The sequence below is a fragment of the Nematostella vectensis genome, chromosome 3, assembly GCF_932526225.1.
Source record: "Nematostella vectensis chromosome 3, jaNemVect1.1, whole genome shotgun sequence".
Classification (NCBI taxonomy): Eukaryota; Metazoa; Cnidaria; class Anthozoa; order Actiniaria; family Edwardsiidae; genus Nematostella; species Nematostella vectensis.
In genome coordinates this window covers 9,328,397-9,346,872 of record NC_064036.1, presented here as the reverse complement: position 1 = coordinate 9,346,872, position 18,476 = coordinate 9,328,397, and the positions used below count along the sequence as shown (strand labels likewise).

The following is an 18,476-nucleotide window of genomic DNA, read 5'->3' as shown; positions in this document are numbered from 1 at the left end:
GTGCAGGACAAACGGAATGGTCTGAGAGTGCCTCTAGGATATACTGTCAACTCTTTCGTGAGCGTGCATTCCACGACTGTGGCTATTCACCTTTTCACTTGCACCTTTTGCGCACGCGCACCGCTAGTTCTCTATCTCGCGCACCCGCGCATTTTTTCCCGCCATGGTAACGCGATGCACTCGCGTGATTGACCATTATTTTTTCACGCTACAACTTTGGTGAGGCAAGACGCACAAACTTTGCTTCTGCCAAAAGAAACGAAAAAAAAAAAAAAACCAAAAGCCATGTCTGAAAGTCATAGAAATACGTGAGTATCTAAGAAATAAGATTTTTTTTTTGAAGAGAAAGTGGCGAGTCTCTTCGTCCGTCAAATAAGATCAGACAGCCATCCGGCACGTCAGCAAACCGCCCGCCATACGAGACAAGAAGGGTATAGTGATGGACTATACTTGAGTTACCTGGACATTCTCTGCCAATGAAAAGATGAATAAACAAAGAAATAAACCTATATGATTAATATCGATAAAATGTCTATACCATCCCCTTCTTTTCTTTGAATTGAATAAAAATTTCGACTTGTTTCGTGTTTACCCCAGGTCCTATCCCCTGCATTTGAAGTGACCGTCCTCACGGCGGTATCGCTTCCACGGCGAAGAAAGCGAAAAGCTTGTCGTAAGTAAACCCCATCCTTTTCAACGCCTTTTCGATTTGCGTATACTTTTGCGACGCGATTACTTACGGTGCCACTCTCTAGCACTGGTAGCCCAAGCTCTTTATTTGTCCCTGATGATAATTACGGTAAACATAGGGCGAAAAACAAAACTAGTGAAAAATAAAAAAACAACTTGTTAAAAAGACGTGTGTGGTTTTTGCGTCTCTATGAGCCCAGGGTGTAGCGAGGGCGGGTCAGTGGCTCTTCCCTCAACCGAATGCTCTTCAAACAGCGTCGCGTCCAGCAGTGAAGCATCCGTCACCGAGTGTGCATTCGCGCCAAACTTATTGACTTTGGATTCGCTACAGGTCCCCACGCAGACCCCAAGGTGTCCAAATTTAGAGGTTAGTCAAACATAATTTATCTCTACGCGCTACAAAACGATATCAGACATTCCCCGTAGCCCTAGAGATACAAGCAACCCTGGTCAGCCATTCTGTTATGAAATGGGAACCTCTCGGTTCTTACAGGTGCTTCGGTGCGCACCTGCTGTTTTTTTGTTACATCATTTTCTAGACGTAGCTAGCGTATTTTGATAACACCTGTATATTCAACGGCAGTTTCTCTTGACAGGCAAAATGCAATACTGTCCGCCCGAGTACGACTCACTCAGACTACCGCCGCGAGGCGAATGTGTGGGCTGCATCCTTTACGAAATGATCACAGGCCCCGGGCGTTCAGTGGGCCCAAAGCTGCGGCAAACAAGCCCCTCCAAAATTCCCAAGTTCATTTCAAAGGGTAATTTTAATGCTTGAGACATGGGGTATCAGAAAAATGGAAAAGCGTGAAATAACTAAACAGACGTCAATTGTTTGTTTCGGTATCTAACAAATAAGTACCCCAACTTCCCTCCCACTGCCTCTGATTGCAAAACACACATAACCATTTTCTGTCAAGGTGCATCTGAACTTCTACAGAGGCTTCTCGAGAAAGAGGCGTTCTGGAAAGTCGACCTGGAGAACATATCGAATGATCCTTGGCTCATAGGCTAGACACGCACAGAGTGTTTGATTCCAACAACCGCAGAATTCCACAACAGATTTAGTGAAAGTGGTACAAAATAGTAAGGCTTTAAAGGCCCTGCCTCACGTGGTATTCGAGGCACAGGCTATAGGCTAATAATGGGTCAAAGAATTCCATTGTAATAGAATCTAGGAAAAGCAGGGATGATAGAGGACAGGCCAGTAGCCAGGGGGGGGGGGGGGTTCGGAAGAACCACCCCACTGGACTGGAAGGTCCACTCTATTTAAGGAAAATAGAGTACCACTGTGAGCTATAAACATACATATACATACATACTTTTTATTTGGACCTTATACAGATTGTGTACATGGGATGAGTTCCAAATAAAATTAAGATAGTTTCACATGCGATGAAGGACTACAACGTTAATGGGCTTCGTAACGAAGTGATTTTGGCAATAAATTTTGCTATTATTTTTTGAAGTTTTGTAGGTGGATTAATGAGGAGGGAGAGGTCATTTCCTGACATTCGATTAACATTAATGTTTGTTGCCAGCTAGGGCGAGTAACCGAACCACCCCCCTCCCCCCCCCCCCCCCCGCCTACGGGAGGAAGAGTCTCCTCTACCAACTCTAGTAAAAGAGAAAGAGTTCTAATATATCTGTGATTCCTATTAACGTTGTTTTATAATATCGTTGTTTTTCACATTTGTTTCATTGTCTTCGTTTTGTCGTGTTTCCTTAACAATTCACAGATCAATGAAAACCCCTCTAAGATATTTATAAAGGATTTAACATTTTGTAAATATGTAAAGTAAAATAAGCCTGAAACTGTGGGTTTGTTTTCTCAATATAATCTCAATGTCGCCAAGAAGGCCTTTTTCGCGCATAGCCAAAATTCTTAGGACATTTTGCAATTTCACCGAGAAAGGAGGCAATCGTTCCTGCATTAGTCTGTGAGGTCGAGGTGTGCAAGCGAGCTGTGCACAGAAATGGCTGCGCCCGTCACGCCAGTTGCTTTTTGTTGTTATTTTGCCGTGATTTTGCCGCCAAAACCTAGCGCGTGCGAGCTTGCCTTCCCACAAAGTCACGTGATTTGTAGGCAGCTCGCGTATTGCACAAAATACGGAGCTTTGCGAGAACGCGATAGAAGCTGAATAAAAAATAACGAAGACGGAACACTTATATGAAGCACGGTCCAAATACCAATTTTGATGTTGTCAATAAGCAATGGAATTTTACTTCGTATAGGTCTATGCTTTTCGTTTCCCAAATTATGACGTCACAAACGTAAAAGAAACATTCCATCTCGAGTTAAGAGCTACTGCTTTTTTCAAGTTATTACATGGTTAGCTGAGTTTGTCATGGGCGTTCCACTATCCAGACCTGAGAATAGGCAAGCTCGGTACAGAGACATTAACGTGAGTGATTCTGAGCTTGGGGTAGAACCAAACGATAGCGACGACGGGCTGTTTAAACTGCACAACTTCGAATTCAAGCAATCGAACGAGTGTCTCGCGCACCTTGGCCATTCAGCACGGAGCGGAAATAACATCAGGGTGTACCTCCCATCACACAGCGCTGATGGGTCACGCCCATCGGACACGTGGGCGATAACACAGAGGGAAAAGTCGGCTGATGATTGGGACGAGGTGAATCTGAGATTGATAAACGTGGCGCCAGTCCCGGACAACAGCCGTAGACTGGACAGTAGCCCTGGACCGGACAGTGACGAAATTGTACGTGAAACATTGAGTAGCAATTCTGTAAGCCCGAACTACAAACTCAGCGTATCAGACGACAAATACTCAAGAGAATCACAATGTGAACGGAGCGTTGGAGCGGGGGATGGTTTAGAGGAGCCACAGTGTGAATCAGATCGTTATATCTTGGGCGAGAGTGGTCCTGGGAGCGAGCTACCGACACGTGAGCAGAGCTTTGGAGGTCGTTATGAGCGCAGGCTTTCTGCCAAGACAAGCCCCTCAATGTCTTCGTTCGTCCAGGCATGGATGAGAGGTACGGAGGGATGCGAAGATGAAGAGCCAAGCACGCCTGGTAAACACGTATCCACGCTACAGACCACTGGATTCGGGGAGTCAATGGACGCATCCCAACAAGTCGAACTTTTGCCGACAGAACGAGATTACTCTTCTGCACTAGCCGCACTCATGCGCAAGGCCAAACAACCCAAACCCAGTCCTAACCTCGTCCACACACGCCGGGAGCGACCGCGCAACCACGGCAGGACATGGGTCGACTCCAGCAAAGCCTTCTTTGGAATCCCTCAACGGAAGTGTCACGTCATACATGTCAAACCTGCGGAGGAACAGGAGGAGCAAGATAGCGAAGCGAGACTTCGATACGAGCGCTCAATGTCACGCATTGCCTCTTCACGGGATCCCTGTGGTGACATGACATATACTTCTGGATTGTGTGACTCTGAACGCGGACTGCGTGACTGGGACCGCGAGGAAATTAACGCCGCTTTGGATCCACTTGAGGCGACGCTGAGCCAGTACGTTACAGGCCCCACTTACGTCGAGAACAAACTGACGGAGATCAACAGCCACGCGGGGAGACATAAAGGAATGGCGGAGGAATCCGGATATGAGGAGCTCGAGGTAGCGCCAGACCTTGATTGCTTCATGGATATGGAGTTTGGGCAACTCGAGCCGGTTAGGCAGCGCATGAAGATGCCCACGTTCTTCCGATACGCTAGAAACTACTACTGATGTTCTCTATACTAAGTATAAACTTGTAGGAAACTAGTGCGTAAATATGATGGTAGCACTATCCATATTAGAGGAAATAAACCTTTCACAAGCAAGCGATGCTCATGTTTTACCTAACTCAAACTTGGCAAGTACCCCCCTCTTTTGAGGACCCCAGTTAACAGAACACAAATAGCAATAAAAATACTTTATTTAACACATTTTGTTCGATCCCTGAGGGATTCTCATGAACTCTTCTATCGCGCCGAGACAGATCTTCCACATCTTTTAAAATAAATTTATCTTAAATTTTCTTTTATTATAAAATATATATGCTTTGCTTTAGGTAAAATAGGAATTCCGTAGTGTAGCATTCAGCCAACAAAGCTATATTTGGTTCACATAGCCAAATTCTCTTTGTCGCAAGTGCTTTTTGTTTGACAAGCCACAATTTGCAACAGCATGAACAGCAGTGCGACTGTCAGTCAAGTGAGGTGTGGGCGTGGCCTAGGGGTCCACGAAGCAGACCATGATGTATCTGGTGCCCCATGTGGTCGGAAGGCCCTCGTGATAATGCGTTAATCTCCCAGGGTGCATTAGGGCCCAGCCAACTTGGGTATCAGTCACGGCACAGTCTTGGCGAATAAACCGGGAGCCGCCACCCTGGGAATACGCGCAAGAACACGGTGAAAACACGCATCAAAACACGGTAAAAACACGTATAAGAACATAGTGAGAACACATACGAGAACACGGTGAAAAAACACACGCGAGATCACTGCGTAAAAACAAACGAGGCCATTGTCAAAACAGAATGAAAATAACACAGCGAAAACAAGTGAAACACCGTGAAAACACACGCGAGAATACCGTGAAAACACAGGTGATTCCTTCAGTTCGATTATTGAGGTAGATTGATTGAGATATATCCAAACAAGTGATGAGACTGGGCGTATTTGAGTGTGAAATCGCCCCAATCCCAGTCGGTGACCACACCACAGGTATACTTACCCCGTAGTGAATTCCTGGCTTATTGAGTCCGATGTTTATGGTGTAAGTGGAAGAGTCGTGATGAGGGCGCAGGTAGTACTGACCACTTGGCGTGTACTTGACAACAAAGTTCATGATAGCACGGCCCTAAGCACAACCAATCACAGCAACCGTTAGACTCACGTCATACACACCACCAATCACAGCAACCATTAGACTCACGGCATACACACCACCAATCACAGCAACCATTAGACTCACGGCATACACACAACCAATCACAGCAACCATTAGACTAACGGCATACACACCACCAATCACAGCAACCATTAGACTCGCGGCATACACACAACCAATCACAGCAACCATAAGACTCACGGCGTACACAACCAATCACAACAACCGTTAGAATCACGGCCTACATACAACCAATCACAACAACCGTTAGACCCACGGCCCTAAACACAACCAATCACAGCAATCGTTAGACTCATGGCGTACACAACTAATTACAACAACCATTTGAATAACGGCATACACACAACCAATCACAACATCCGTTAGACTCACGGCCTACACGCAACCAATCACAGCAACCGCTTAACTGAAGCCCTACACACAACCAATCAGAGCATCCGTTAGACTCACGACCTAAATACAACCAATCACAACATCCGTTAGACTTACGGACTATACACAACCAATAACAGCAACCGTTTAACTCACGGCCTAAAAACACCAATCACACATTGTAAGGGTCCTTTTAAAAAGGGTTCCCACCTCTGAGTAATATCCTGGGAAAATCCTGGTATTCACAGGAACGATGTAAGTCTTGAGTAAGTGAAGCCACTCACGCTCCCAACCAACCTGAAAAAATATATATAACATGCCGATTAAACACCAGGAGGGAACTAAACAGATAAAACAATCACAGATACAGCATGCCAGTTAAACAGCACAAGAGCACTATTGATACAACATTGTGCAAATACAGCGACGGGAAATACCTGGGTACCCCAAGACTGAGTAACCTTGTAACACCAAGTCTGCGTAACCACCTGGTAATCCCTACACTGAGTAACCTGGTACCCCCAAGACTGAGTAACCTGGTAATCCCAAGGCTGAGTAACCTGGTAACCCCAAGACTGAGTCATCTGAAAACCCCTAGACTGAGTAACTTGGTAACTCCTTAACTGAGTAACTGGTACCCTCTAGTCTTAGTAACCTGGTAACCCCAAGACTGAGTAACTTGGTACCCCCAAGACTGAGTAACCTGGTACCCCAAGACTAAGTAGCCTGGTACCCCCAAGACTGAGTAACCTGGTAACCCCAAGACTGAGTAACCTGGTAACCCCAAGACTGAGTAACCTAGTAACCCCTAAACTGAGTCACTTGGTAACCCCTAGACTGAGTAACCTGGTAACCCCAAGGCTGAGTAACCTGGTAACCCCAAGACTGAGTAACCTGGTAACCCCAAGAATGAGAAACCTGGTAAACCCTAGACTGAGAAACCTGGTAACTCCTAGACTGAGTCACCTGGTAACCCCAAGGCTGAGTAACCTGGTACCCTCTGGTCTTAGTAAACTGGTAACCCCAAGACTGACCTGGTTCATGTGGATGTCGACAGTGGGAACGTTCTCGTACCCCCCGTTAAGGCGGGCATCCTGTGGATGTATGGAAAAGCCTGGTCAGCGGTCATGTCAGCTTGTGAAATAACATTGGACGGATGTGCCCTGAGAGTGCGACGCGCGCTAGCGTGGTTACCTTGACAGGTTTGTGAAGTAAAATAATTGATTCCTACTTGCGAGACATATTATCTGATTGACAAGACTTTCACTAATCAACCAACAAAGGCAAAGAAAGCTTGAGAGCACATCAGAGCACGACGTAGGTATAAAGTTCAAACAAATCTCGCATGCTAATAAGCGAAATTTCTTTAAAGAAAACTTTGTATTTGTGCCACGGTAGCGCGCGTCGTACTATAATGCTAACGAATCCAAAACGACTCACAAGTTACTCGTAAAAAGATCTCTCAAGCTTATCGCCCCCGTAAGATGCAACTAGAGCGTAAATACAACGTGGTCGAGTTGAAGACATAGGCGGGTTCCAAGGTAAAGAAAAATCATCCAATGGCAGCAAATATGAGCACGGAACACGCTTATCAAGCGAGCTAATGCAGAGGACCATTTCTCAATAGTAGCTGCTCCAGGTTATACAATGTAATAGCTTATGTTAGCTAACTTTTAGTAAGTTAACCTTTACTGCTTGACTAATCATATTCGACTTTGCTTACGTTGTTAACAACTTATCCAAGATCACTGTTAGCAATAATAATAGATTAGTAAAACCTTAGTCAAATTGAATACTTTCATATTGCAATGTCAATACAATACGACCTGAGATCTCTTTACACGCTCTACAGTTCGTTCCCTTATGGTGAAATTTGGAACCAGTGGAAAATTCAGGTACCCGACACCAACTAAACTAAAAAGCCCAATACGACGATTTGCTCTAGGACATGACTCCGGCGGTACATTTTCGCCAAACAATATCCTATCTGTTTTTTACAAGTTTGAAATCTCATACTTGCCATGGAAAAAACCTTGCATTAGTATAATTACTTATAATTTACTTTAATAGTTAATTTACTTATAGTTATGTTAACATAGTCTAACTTACCGCATGCTGCGAGTATGAAGAGAAGATAAGGGGGAAGATAAGAAAGGAGATAAAATGCAAGAATTGTGTTAAACAAAACACGTGGTAGGCCATAACAAGCACGGGTTTAACGGGTGCCAGGCCGTTTATTCGGGCTGAAAAACATGGTGGACTAGACATACACGAGGATTTTAAATGCAGTACATTCCTCGCGCAAAAGCCACTTAGTCATAGTCAAGAGCTACAGGCCAAAAATTGTATTCTTGACCAATAAGATTTCAAGGTTAAAGATAGGAGTTGTGCTTGACGAATAAGAAATCGAGGTCACCGTCACGTGTTGTGCTTGTCCAATAAGAAACTGAGGGTATAATCACGTACCTCGTGCTTGCCTCCTGACCACTTGCCATAGTGCTCCATCTCCTCTATCATGTGCGTCGCCCACGTCTCACTCATCAACGGGAACCAGAACACATCGTTGCAGGGCTGAGAAGGCCAAGGTAAGATGGTACGAGGTAAGGCAAGGTGAGGTGGGGTAAGGTAGGGTAAGGTGAAGTGGGGTGAGGACGAATAAGGTGATATGAGATATGAGGGTTAAACTGTAGGTGAGGTACGGTAGGGTGAGGTAAGATGGTACGAGGTAAGGCAAGGCAAGGTGAGGTAAGGTAGGATAAGGTGAGGTGAAGTGAGGTGAGGTTGAATAAGGTGATATGAGGTAGGGTTAAACTTTAGTTGAGGTATGGTAGGCTGAGGTAAGATGATAAGAGGTAAGGAAGGAGGGGCGGATATAGGGGGGTGGATTGGGTGGATATCCACCACCCCCCTTTTTGAGTAAAAAAAAAAAGAATGAAAGGTCACTTTGTTTGAAGAAAATAAGGGACGGAATGTACTGTCCATGTGCCTTCGCCTGCTCGACTTTGCTGACGCAAAGATTTATGTCAAGAGCCACTGGATCAGTTATAAGCCGTCTATCCGGCCATTACCCATCCTCCATTTTGGAATCCTAAGCAAGGTGAGATTAGAGGATATAAGGTTTCAAAAGGTGAAGCAAGGCTAGGCAGAGGTGTATAAAGACAAGGTAAGGTGAGATCCAAGTCAATGTAGGTGAAGGCAAGGAGAAAAGGTAAGGTAAGAGGCAGTGAGGCAAGACTTAGAAATGTATTTCTTAGAAATGGTCTACTTACCATTTTCAAGGGGATACTTTTGTTCAGGTTCTGTGAATAATTCGGATGAAGGTATCTCTCTTCCCAATCCTAAAACAACCGAGTAAAGGTAAAAAAGTAAGGATAACGGCTAAAGATGGAAACAAAGGGCGAACTATTTTCATGCCTTTTTCTTAAAATCGACTCGCCTTCAGTTTTTTATGGCTTTGATGAAAAAGTGCAAAATGTCAATTTTGTGCTGTTTTTGGAGTTAAATGGACGAATCATTCGACCATAAAAGGATTATGGCAGTTGGGCTGACTTTGTCTTTGCTTAGCATCATCCTGTATAATTTAACAAAAGTAATCTGTTTACATGTGCACTTACGATCTGATTGTCAAAGATCTGCCAGAGGTCGTTGTGGAGGTGATTTGTCGTGACTGTATCTGTCTCCTTCAGACGGCCAAAGTAGTGCATGTTTGTCACATACATGAAGATTCCCTGACCATAAAATAATAAGTAAAACACACCCTGAAGTTTACCACTGAAAGGCCGTCACAAACAACGATATTTAACAGCACTGTACTCAAACAGTATAAACAACAAAAACGAAAAAAAAAATGAGAAAGAGAGATTATGGGGCCTGTATGGTTCAAATGCACCGGTGATGCTCCTTTTTAGATCCATAGCAGGTAAAAACAAACTTACCTAAACTGTATTAAATATTTGCGTACCCACAAGCTTGCACAATTCACATGGGCAACTTACATTGTCTCTGAGGTATTTTGAGAATGACAGATCGGGCTCTAGGTTGCCATAGCTGTATGCGTGCTTGAGTTTGGGAAGGACGTCTTTCTGGATCAAGTAACTACCTGTGACGTACGCTGAGTTCCAAATACCCCTGAAAGTGCGAAACAGTAGAAAGGCTCAATTGGTAAACCATTATGTTGGTTTGCTAACTGTATATATAGACGTTTTAGGCCTTTGTCACGTCAGGACCAAGAAGTCTTCAAATAAATAAAGCTGACCCCAATTTATCACAATCATTTAGATGATTGTAGCCACGGTGATGTGATGATGATGAAAAAGAGACATGGTTTGTTTTTAATTATGATGACAATGATGAGTCATGGTGATTATGATGACGATGACAATGGTGTTGGCGATTATGATAGCGATGGCTATAATAATGATGGCCATGGTGATCATAATGTTTTTGGTGGTGTTAACGATGCTGTCTTTAAAATCAATAATAGTAGTATTACAATAGTACATTATGTTGAGATGGATAATGGTTAAGACGATTGTGGTCATGACGAAGATGAAGAAGAGCTTGAAGCATTTTGAAGACTTACACACGGCGGTACTCTACAATATCAATGTAGTCTTCAGCTCTGGCATAGTAACCATCATCACCAATAGTTCCCCAGAAGTTCGACCAGAGCTTAGCGTGTTTTGACATCTTAGGTACAAGGAGAGGTCTGAAATAAACAATACATGCCAAGCTTAACTCAAGTCAACTCAAGCAACAGAATACCGGCAACAACAACATTAAGAACTAAGCAAAAACAAAGCTTATGTTTGGATCCCCTTGTAAGACAAAACATGCATCATTATTCAGCGCTCATTTTTCATCAAACATTTAACCCTGTGCTGAATCAGTAACAAGTTGTCACAACATATTAATATTTGTTGGTATTTGGCATATGTTGCCTGGAATGGGAATAGTATTTGGACCCTATACTTTATCAATAACGCGTTTCTTGGCACAAATCTTTTAAATGTTTTTTTACTGTCTTACCTGTTCTGCTCAATTAGCAACTTCAGGGACTTTTTATTGGTGTAAACAACATTGGCATCTACTACAAATAAGTAATCACTCCCACTCTGGATGGCTACATCCCTGAAGGCGAAATAGAAGATGTAAAAAGATAGACTACATTACCATATGTACATATCTATGAGTCATAACAGCAATGGAGAAGGAATAACATGAAACAAGACAATTATAGTGAAATTGGTAAAATAGCAAACAGCCCAACCATAACGAGACATAAAGATATGTTGAGTTCAAGAATGTGTCACTGCACTTTTCACACATCATGTTGCATATTGTTGTTGGAAGATTCTGCTATGCTGTTTAGGCTTTTATATGTCATTTTGTTTGTGCTGTTTAAACAAGGCTTTATGGTGTTCTCATCTCTCAGGGAAGTTCTCTTTTTTTCAAAGTACTTGTACTGTTTAATAAAAAAATCCTGTTATTTCCAGGTATGCACTTCATGTTGCTTACACTGCCTTATTCCTGGTTTGTGCTTTGTGTTACTTACACTGCCTTATTCCTGGCTGCTGCCTCAAAAGTTCCTGGACCCTGGTAAGTGACGGAGTGGTACAGGCCTCTGATCTCCTCTGTCAGCCATTCATTTACTTCTTTAGTGTGACCATCCATCTTTACATACAACAACAATGTGAATTAGGATAAGTCAATTGGTTAGGTCAGTCTTCATTTTGACCATTCTATAAAAAAATATGATGTCTGACGAGGGAGCTATGCCCAAAACCCTGTTATGTAGAATAAAAATAAGAACTACTGGCTCAACCAAAGAAACTGTATTACACTCATCACATCCCATTTCCATTAATATTGCTTAAGAGAGGATTTTACTAGTTGTATTATAAATGCCATCACTTACCAAATTGTGGATGTAGAGTGCAATTTTCTTCTTAGGGTAATCAAGTGCCTCTATTCTTTTGAAAAACTCTGGGACAAATGGGGTTGGTCGTGATATAAATATGGCCATCATCACCTTGGGATAGTCTGATTCCTAGAGAAAATGGTGGAAAAATACACAAAATATTAAGGAACAGGAGAGCATAAAAGATGGTATATGTTCAGGGATCATAAACAATTTCTGGATTTCCTAATTCTTTGGAAAAAATTATGGAAAAATACAAAAATATAACAGAGCATAAGAGATTGTATAGTATATGTACAGGGACCAGAAAAATTCTGTTGTCGTATGACAAACAGCATGTGTCATATCTCAAAACTTATTTCAGACATTATTTTTTTATAAAAACAAAGCAACACATTTTATCAAAAGTAAGATGCATACTTTTTCTGGCAGCTTGATAGTGTCTTCATTACAGACCAGGCATCCTTTTTCCTTATTCCACATTGCCGGGAGATAGTTACCAATATAATTGAGATGGACCTGGAAAATAATACAGATATTGCATGGAGATTATGTAATATTTCACTAGGTCTACTACTCTGAAGTGCTGAGTTGAAGTACCTAATGGAATAGTGGTACCAATGGACAAATCTTAAAAATTTTATCAAGTACCATTTTGCTCTCAAGACCAACATTTAACCTAAATTTCTAAATATAATATTTATTTAAAAAAATCTAATAGTGCATAATAAGCTTTTACTTCACAGAATTTCCTGCAAAAGATATATTGGTACATCTTTTCTGCACTTAATTAAATAAAACAAATATTGCATGGATATTAAAATACAAAGATTAAAACAGGTCTACCAAATAATAACAATATTGCATGGAGATCATGAGATACAATTCAGTTGTACCTGAAAATAATTCAAATATTGCATCCCAGATTAACATTGTACAGTATGAAGTAGTAGAGTAGTAGAGTAAGCTCAGGCCCATAGCCAGGGGGTTCTGGGATTCGGATGGTGTTCCACCTGACTGGAATGTCCACTCTATTATGAAGAAAAACCCCTGCGAGCTAGGGCGAGCTACCTAAGAGAAAATGGTTTGCTAAATGGGTAAACAAACAACCCCAGTCAAAGTCCTGGCTACAGGTCTAAAGCTGCCCTAGCTGTTACCCATTCTGTTCTCACTTTATTGTTAGCACTTTTTAATGTTAAGTTAATCACTATTTCCTTTTAGGCACCATTTACATTTGCATATGTTTTGAGCAATAAAAGAGTAATAAAATGTTTCACCCATACCTTGCTTGGACCATTACCATGTACCCACAGGGGGGTTGTGGAATACACCTTGTTATAAAGCCAGACCTTTTCTCCTTCAAACTTGAGCTGAACCTCCTCTGAAAAATAACAAACATTATCAATAACAAGAAAAACAATCAAATTAGCCAAAACAACCATGTGACTACCCTCTGTTGTGGTGTCCCTTATATAGCGATTCTTACAAGGTGTAGGTAAGATTTTCCATTTAGACTAGCACCCACCTTCAGCACCGTTTAAATTCATAAAAATCTCTGCCTTGTGGTCAAGTTTCATATTGAATTTGTCCTGCAAGAAAAAAAAAGGCAATTAGATAATGCAAAGAATGGGTGGAGCTCACACTTACACCTCTAATTGATTAAAATCACACTGGTTCCTGGCTGGACGGGGCACCTGGACCTGTCTGGGACAAGTCAGAGTGAGGTCCAAGATGAAGTCATTACTCTCACCCTTTTCTCCTTGTCCAAGTAGATGTTAGTATAGAACAACTGATCATCATCTTCGTCCTTGACTGGCTTTTCGTTGATGATTTGGTGGAAAACAGGGGCATATCCAATAAATCCTGAAGAGTAGAGGTTTTTAATGAACTTGGCTTATACCAAGAATGGGAACATTAGTTGTTTACTGTAAGTCATATGCATTTCTAAGGATGAGGTATTTTTTACCTCCTGAGCAGAGGTATCTTTTGCCATGGCCAACCTCAGGGTACTTATCCTAGAAAAACAAGAGTTACCTTAGCATTTATTATTGCTAATACAATAACTAATAAACAAGCATTTCAGCAGGCAAATAACTAAACAAGCATTCCAGCAAACAAATAAAGAAGCATTTCATCAAGCAAACAAATAAACAAGCGTCCCATCAAACAAATAAACAAGCATTCCAGCAAGCAAAATAAACAAGCATTGGAGCAAGCGAACAAATAAACAAGCATACCAGCAAGCAAACACACCAACAAAGCATTCCAGCAAGCAAGCAAATAAACTAGTATTCCAGCAAGCAAACAAATGAACAAACATTCCAGCAAGCAAACTGATAAACTAGCATTCAAGCAAAAAAACAAATAAACAAGCATTCCTGGAAGCAAACAAATAAACAAGCATTCCAGGAAACAAACAAATACAATGTTTGGGTCTCAACTGCTTACCACCAGCCATCTGTCTGGCCAACAGAATCCCTCTGCTGAGAACACCACATGAGCTTTGAATTCCAGGAATTTTTTTATAAAAGCCTCAGCCCTTGCTAGGAATATTGCATCATAACTAAAATAAAATAAGCAAATGATGATAAATGCCTCCACCATGATGATAAAGGCTTTTTAAAAAAAATGCCCAATCATAGCTACTAACGTCTAACTCATAACAAATGGCCACACATTTTTTAAACATGTACCCAGAGGACAGCAGATAAATAGGGGACGGATAGGGGATTGGGTGGTGATTCATAGTCTGTAGTTATTCAAGGCTGCATTCACCTGTCTGAGAACATAAGGACCAGGTTTTTCTTGTCTTTATATTCAGCCACTGCATCCTTGAGAAGGTTAATCTTGTGAGCACCACCAGGGTCTGTGCGCACATTGCCACCCTTCCAGGATGTATTCATCCCAATCACCTGAGATACACATGAGTTTGAAAGAGGGTTTCACAAATGTTCCCACCCTTCCAGAGGCTATGTATTCACCCCAATAACCTTACATTTGAGTTTGACAGGGCCATAACTGACAGCCGCATAGCCAGGATTTTTAACAGGAGGGGGCCCAAAAGGGACTTTCAAGGCATTTTTTGCTGTATTTTAGATAATGTCTCATACATTTACTGTATTTTTGGCTGCTAAAAGGGGGTGGCCAGGCCCCCTAGGCCACCCCCCTGGCTATGCCCCTGACAGACATTGAAAAGCTGGGGGAGGGGGCATGATACAGGGAACATTAATAAAACTGGGGGGCAAAGACATGCCCCTGCTGTTCATTTCCTTATAATTAAAAAAAAAAAAAAAAACTGAAAGGGGGGAGGTCAGGAGCTACCCTGGCCCTGGTATATGGGGTTATGTTGTCCTGTACCACTTAACAAAACCTACATCATGGCTTGTCAATGGCTTATCATGGTCAAACAATGGCTTATCACCATTTTGCATATATTAACTGGTACACAACAACACAGCCCTATATGTGGTATTGCACTGTTAGGAGAGTTTTACAAACATTCCCACCCTTCTAGGACATATTCATCCCAATGGCCTTAGATACACGCACATCAGAATAGAGCATTCTGCTTACAGGCTGTGGTTATCCCATAACCAGAAATATATAAAATAAATTAGAGAAGAGCACTTTTTGCATCAATATCCAAATGACATAGGCATAGCTAGGATTCACAGAGAGAAAACCTGCATATTTTTTAACAAAAACAAACAAAAATAAACACTTTTTCTTGGTTCAAAGGGTGTACATGCATCACCTACTAACTATGGTGGTTGGGCATATTTTTTATTTGATAAGAGCGCAAAGACAGTCTAATTTAATTTCACAAATCTAAAGATCTAAATTTTTCCTTCTGCCATGGCAACAGCATTGAAGGGACGTAGTTTCTTTTTCTTAATAATAAAAACCAATTTCAAACAGAATAACATTTCTTGTTCTGATTTTGGTTTGATCAGTAAGGGATTGTTCATCAAATACACAGAAGAGAAGGGAGGGAAGATTCTTACTCAAGACAACTTAAAATTTCTGGGCCCTCCTTTCATTGTAAACACCCACCCACCCCCCCACTCCTTGCAGAACTCCAAAATTTTCATACACTCCCCCTCCCCTTACGACCTAAATAAACAAAAAATGCCCCCATACTTTCATTTTTTTTTACATGTAAAATTGTGTAAAATGGTGCAGGGTTTTTTTCTTCAAAAACAACCCCCCCTCAAAAGTCAAATGGTCTGCCCCTTAGGACGCCTGTGAAGGAGTATACATTTGTATATATTTGCTTTTGTTAAGAATATTTTTCTGTATAAAAAGGGATAATGTCCAATGTATAAAACATTGTATGTATATTGTCTTATGGATTTGAAGGCTTCACCACTGTTTAGAAGTTTATTTCAATTTGTTCCTGTTAACTGATGATAAACTATATCAGTAAATCCAACTGTTATATACTGAAAGCTGTAAGTATATATATTATGATTTATAAAGACAAAAGTATTAAATACGTTGATAATTTGGCTTAATATTTAATCTGTATTTGTGCTACAAACTAAATCATATCAGTAAAATATTAAAGCAGAAAAGTATGGGTCTTATTTCAGGGCCACCCCTCTGAAGGACCTTTTTTTCTGTATCCCCCCTTTTCGTGGTTAAAAATTTTTGGAGCCCCCCTCAATATCCCCCTAAAAACTGGTTTGTAGAAAAAAACAAAAACAAGCAAAGATTTCGCTTCAATTTTCTTACAGAGAAAAACTCAATAAATTCACTTCCAAAAATAAATATTCAGAGAAAGTTGATTCCATGCTATGGCAACTACTAAAACCCAGCACTCTTAAAAACTCTCTTATTTAAAAAAAATGAGAAGATATACTAGCATTTCTACATGAAAGGAAGGATCTGTCCAACACTTGAAAGATGGTGAGCGTTAATAAAAGGCGGTACCATTAGGATGTAAAATTAAAACTATAAATAAATGGGAAACTCATTTTTCTATTAACCCCAAAACCTGTCAAACGCCTCTTTCATTTTAATTACCCCTTTCTTTTATTCTAAAAAACAGTTCTAATTTAATGTCATTTTCATGTCAAACTGCCTTTCATCTTCATAAAAAGAAAATGAACTTCAATGTGTAAAATGGTAAATTAGCACTTACTGATATTCCATTATTCTCTGTTTATTTTGACATGTAAAAACAGGCAAAATTGACCACATAGTTTGAAGTGCCTAAAATGTTGAGAGAGAATGAACTAAATCTCGAAAATCACTTATTCTTAGACTAAATTCGTGCGAAAGATCACGAATTAAAGCACATTTCTCAGACTTCACCATCAATGGCCCTTTGACTGGTGTAACCCAACACTCAGAAGTTACCAAGAGTTGAAGTGCTACTATAGATACGCGTCTGAATAAGACCGGTGTTTGAGCAACAGTCAAACGTTAAATTTAGCCGGCAGGCTTTGCACGGAATTCAAATCTTAATTAAATAAAAAGTTAAACCATATGAACATCGATATTTATATATCAACGTACTCGCGCGAATAAAAATATGTGGAGTTGCGTTCTCTATTCTAATCTAGTGTTCCGTGGAGAATTTCGGAATATTTATGAGAAAATTTAGTTCGTACAAGCTCGCTGAATTCTAACAGCTGTTGATACAGTTTAAATTATTTGGATAACTGGGATGCGATTTTAGCAGGCTTAAATGTTTCATTCCACACGTGTAATTGTTTATGTGCTACTATAATGCTGAAAGCTACGCGCGCTGATAAATAATTCAAATTCCTTTACTCACTCTAACTGGTACATCATAGTGACTACAGGATCTCATGAAACGGGTATAACCATCTGTCTCCTCGGTTGCTACAGTTAGGACCAGTAACTCCAATTTTTTAGGATCTGGAAGAGAGATACAGAGAATGACAACATTCGACAACTCTTCCAAAACAAAAGAAACCACGAAATGACAGCACTGGGAAACTTTTAAAAAGCAACCCATGCAGGGTAAGAATAAGGCAAGCTTACCCCTGGAGAAACCATTGTCTGCATCAACCAGGTATGACAGAGAAGCAAGAAGAAATAAACAGCTACTTATCAGAGCTTTTACCGACATGGTGGGTCGAGATCAGAGTGAAATATTAGGCCGCCTTGCGCTCTAGAAGACCCCGAAATCACGTGGACAGTCTATATAGGTTGACGTGTTGTCTCGCGACAGGGCTTAGGAACATGGGTGCGGGGACAACCCGCTATCCGGTTACTTCAAACGCCAAAATTCACATCTTTTGCCATACACAACATACAGCTATTTCCGCTACTTGATTTCTGATAGTATTGTTCAGCATTATTGAACACGAATAATAGCATTGCTGAAGCGAGCAAGCAAACAAACTCTGCATCAGTAATGAATGCCGGAAGAGTAAGCCGGGATTGTCGGCCGCAGTATATGTCTTCCGGAAGTTTTTCGGAATCTGTCAGGAATTCTTCACAAAAGAGCGTCTCTGAAAGTAAAATGACTTTTTTAAAGCATGAAAAGTATAGATTTTCATCACAACTATTTTCCGTCGGTAACCAGGAAGTATTTTCCGTCAACAAGTGAAATAGAGCAAACTTCTAAAAAAACAAGT

The 18,476-nt window shown here is 41.1% G+C and overlaps 1 protein-coding gene and 1 long non-coding RNA gene across 3 annotated transcripts; one reads left to right on the top strand and one right to left on the bottom strand.

The window, feature by feature from the left end:
- The first annotated feature begins 938 nt into the window (after positions 1–938).
- Positions 939–2,158, top strand: LOC116618723. Its single transcript, XR_004296312.2, has 2 exons — positions 939–1,057; positions 1,287–2,158. It is a non-coding gene; the product is annotated as an uncharacterized LOC116618723 (long non-coding RNA).
- A 2,420-nt stretch (positions 2,159–4,578) lies between these two features.
- On the bottom strand, positions 4,579–18,181 carry LOC5513198 (multifunctional procollagen lysine hydroxylase and glycosyltransferase LH3). 2 transcript variants are annotated; one of them, XM_032382726.2, is made up of 22 exons: positions 17,878–18,181; positions 17,648–17,751; positions 14,641–14,777; positions 14,314–14,428; positions 13,832–13,880; positions 13,616–13,728; positions 13,391–13,454; positions 13,149–13,246; positions 12,286–12,384; positions 11,863–11,994; positions 11,500–11,618; positions 10,974–11,075; positions 10,528–10,653; positions 9,941–10,073; positions 9,560–9,673; positions 9,215–9,283; positions 8,412–8,516; positions 8,055–8,060; positions 6,980–7,039; positions 6,156–6,242; positions 5,397–5,522; positions 4,579–5,048 (listed from the first exon to the last, which is right to left on the bottom strand). In XM_032382726.2, exons 1-22 carry the CDS (start codon positions 17,963–17,965, stop codon positions 4,893–4,895), a joined length of 2,202 nt encoding a protein of 733 aa, XP_032238617.2. In that variant the 5' UTR covers positions 17,966–18,181; the 3' UTR covers positions 4,579–4,892. The 2 variants fall into 2 exon arrangements, with proteins under 2 accessions (XP_032238617.2, XP_032238618.2); XM_032382727.2 differs by lacking the exon at positions 8,055–8,060.
- Between the last annotated feature and the right edge of the window lie 295 nt (positions 18,182–18,476).

Coding starts and splice junctions, on each gene's coding strand:
- LOC5513198 (XM_032382726.2), bottom strand. CDS start 17,965: ATGTCGGTAAAAGCTCTGATAAGTAGCTGTTTATTTCTTCTTGCTTCT. Junction 11,995..12,285: donor CTATCAAGCTGCCAGAAAAA/GTATGCATCTTA, acceptor CATTTTCTCTAG/GAATCAGACTATCCCAAGGT. Junction 6,243..6,979: donor TCGACATCCACATGAACCAG/GTCAGTCTTGGG, acceptor ATATTTTTTCAG/GTTGGTTGGGAGCGTGAGTG.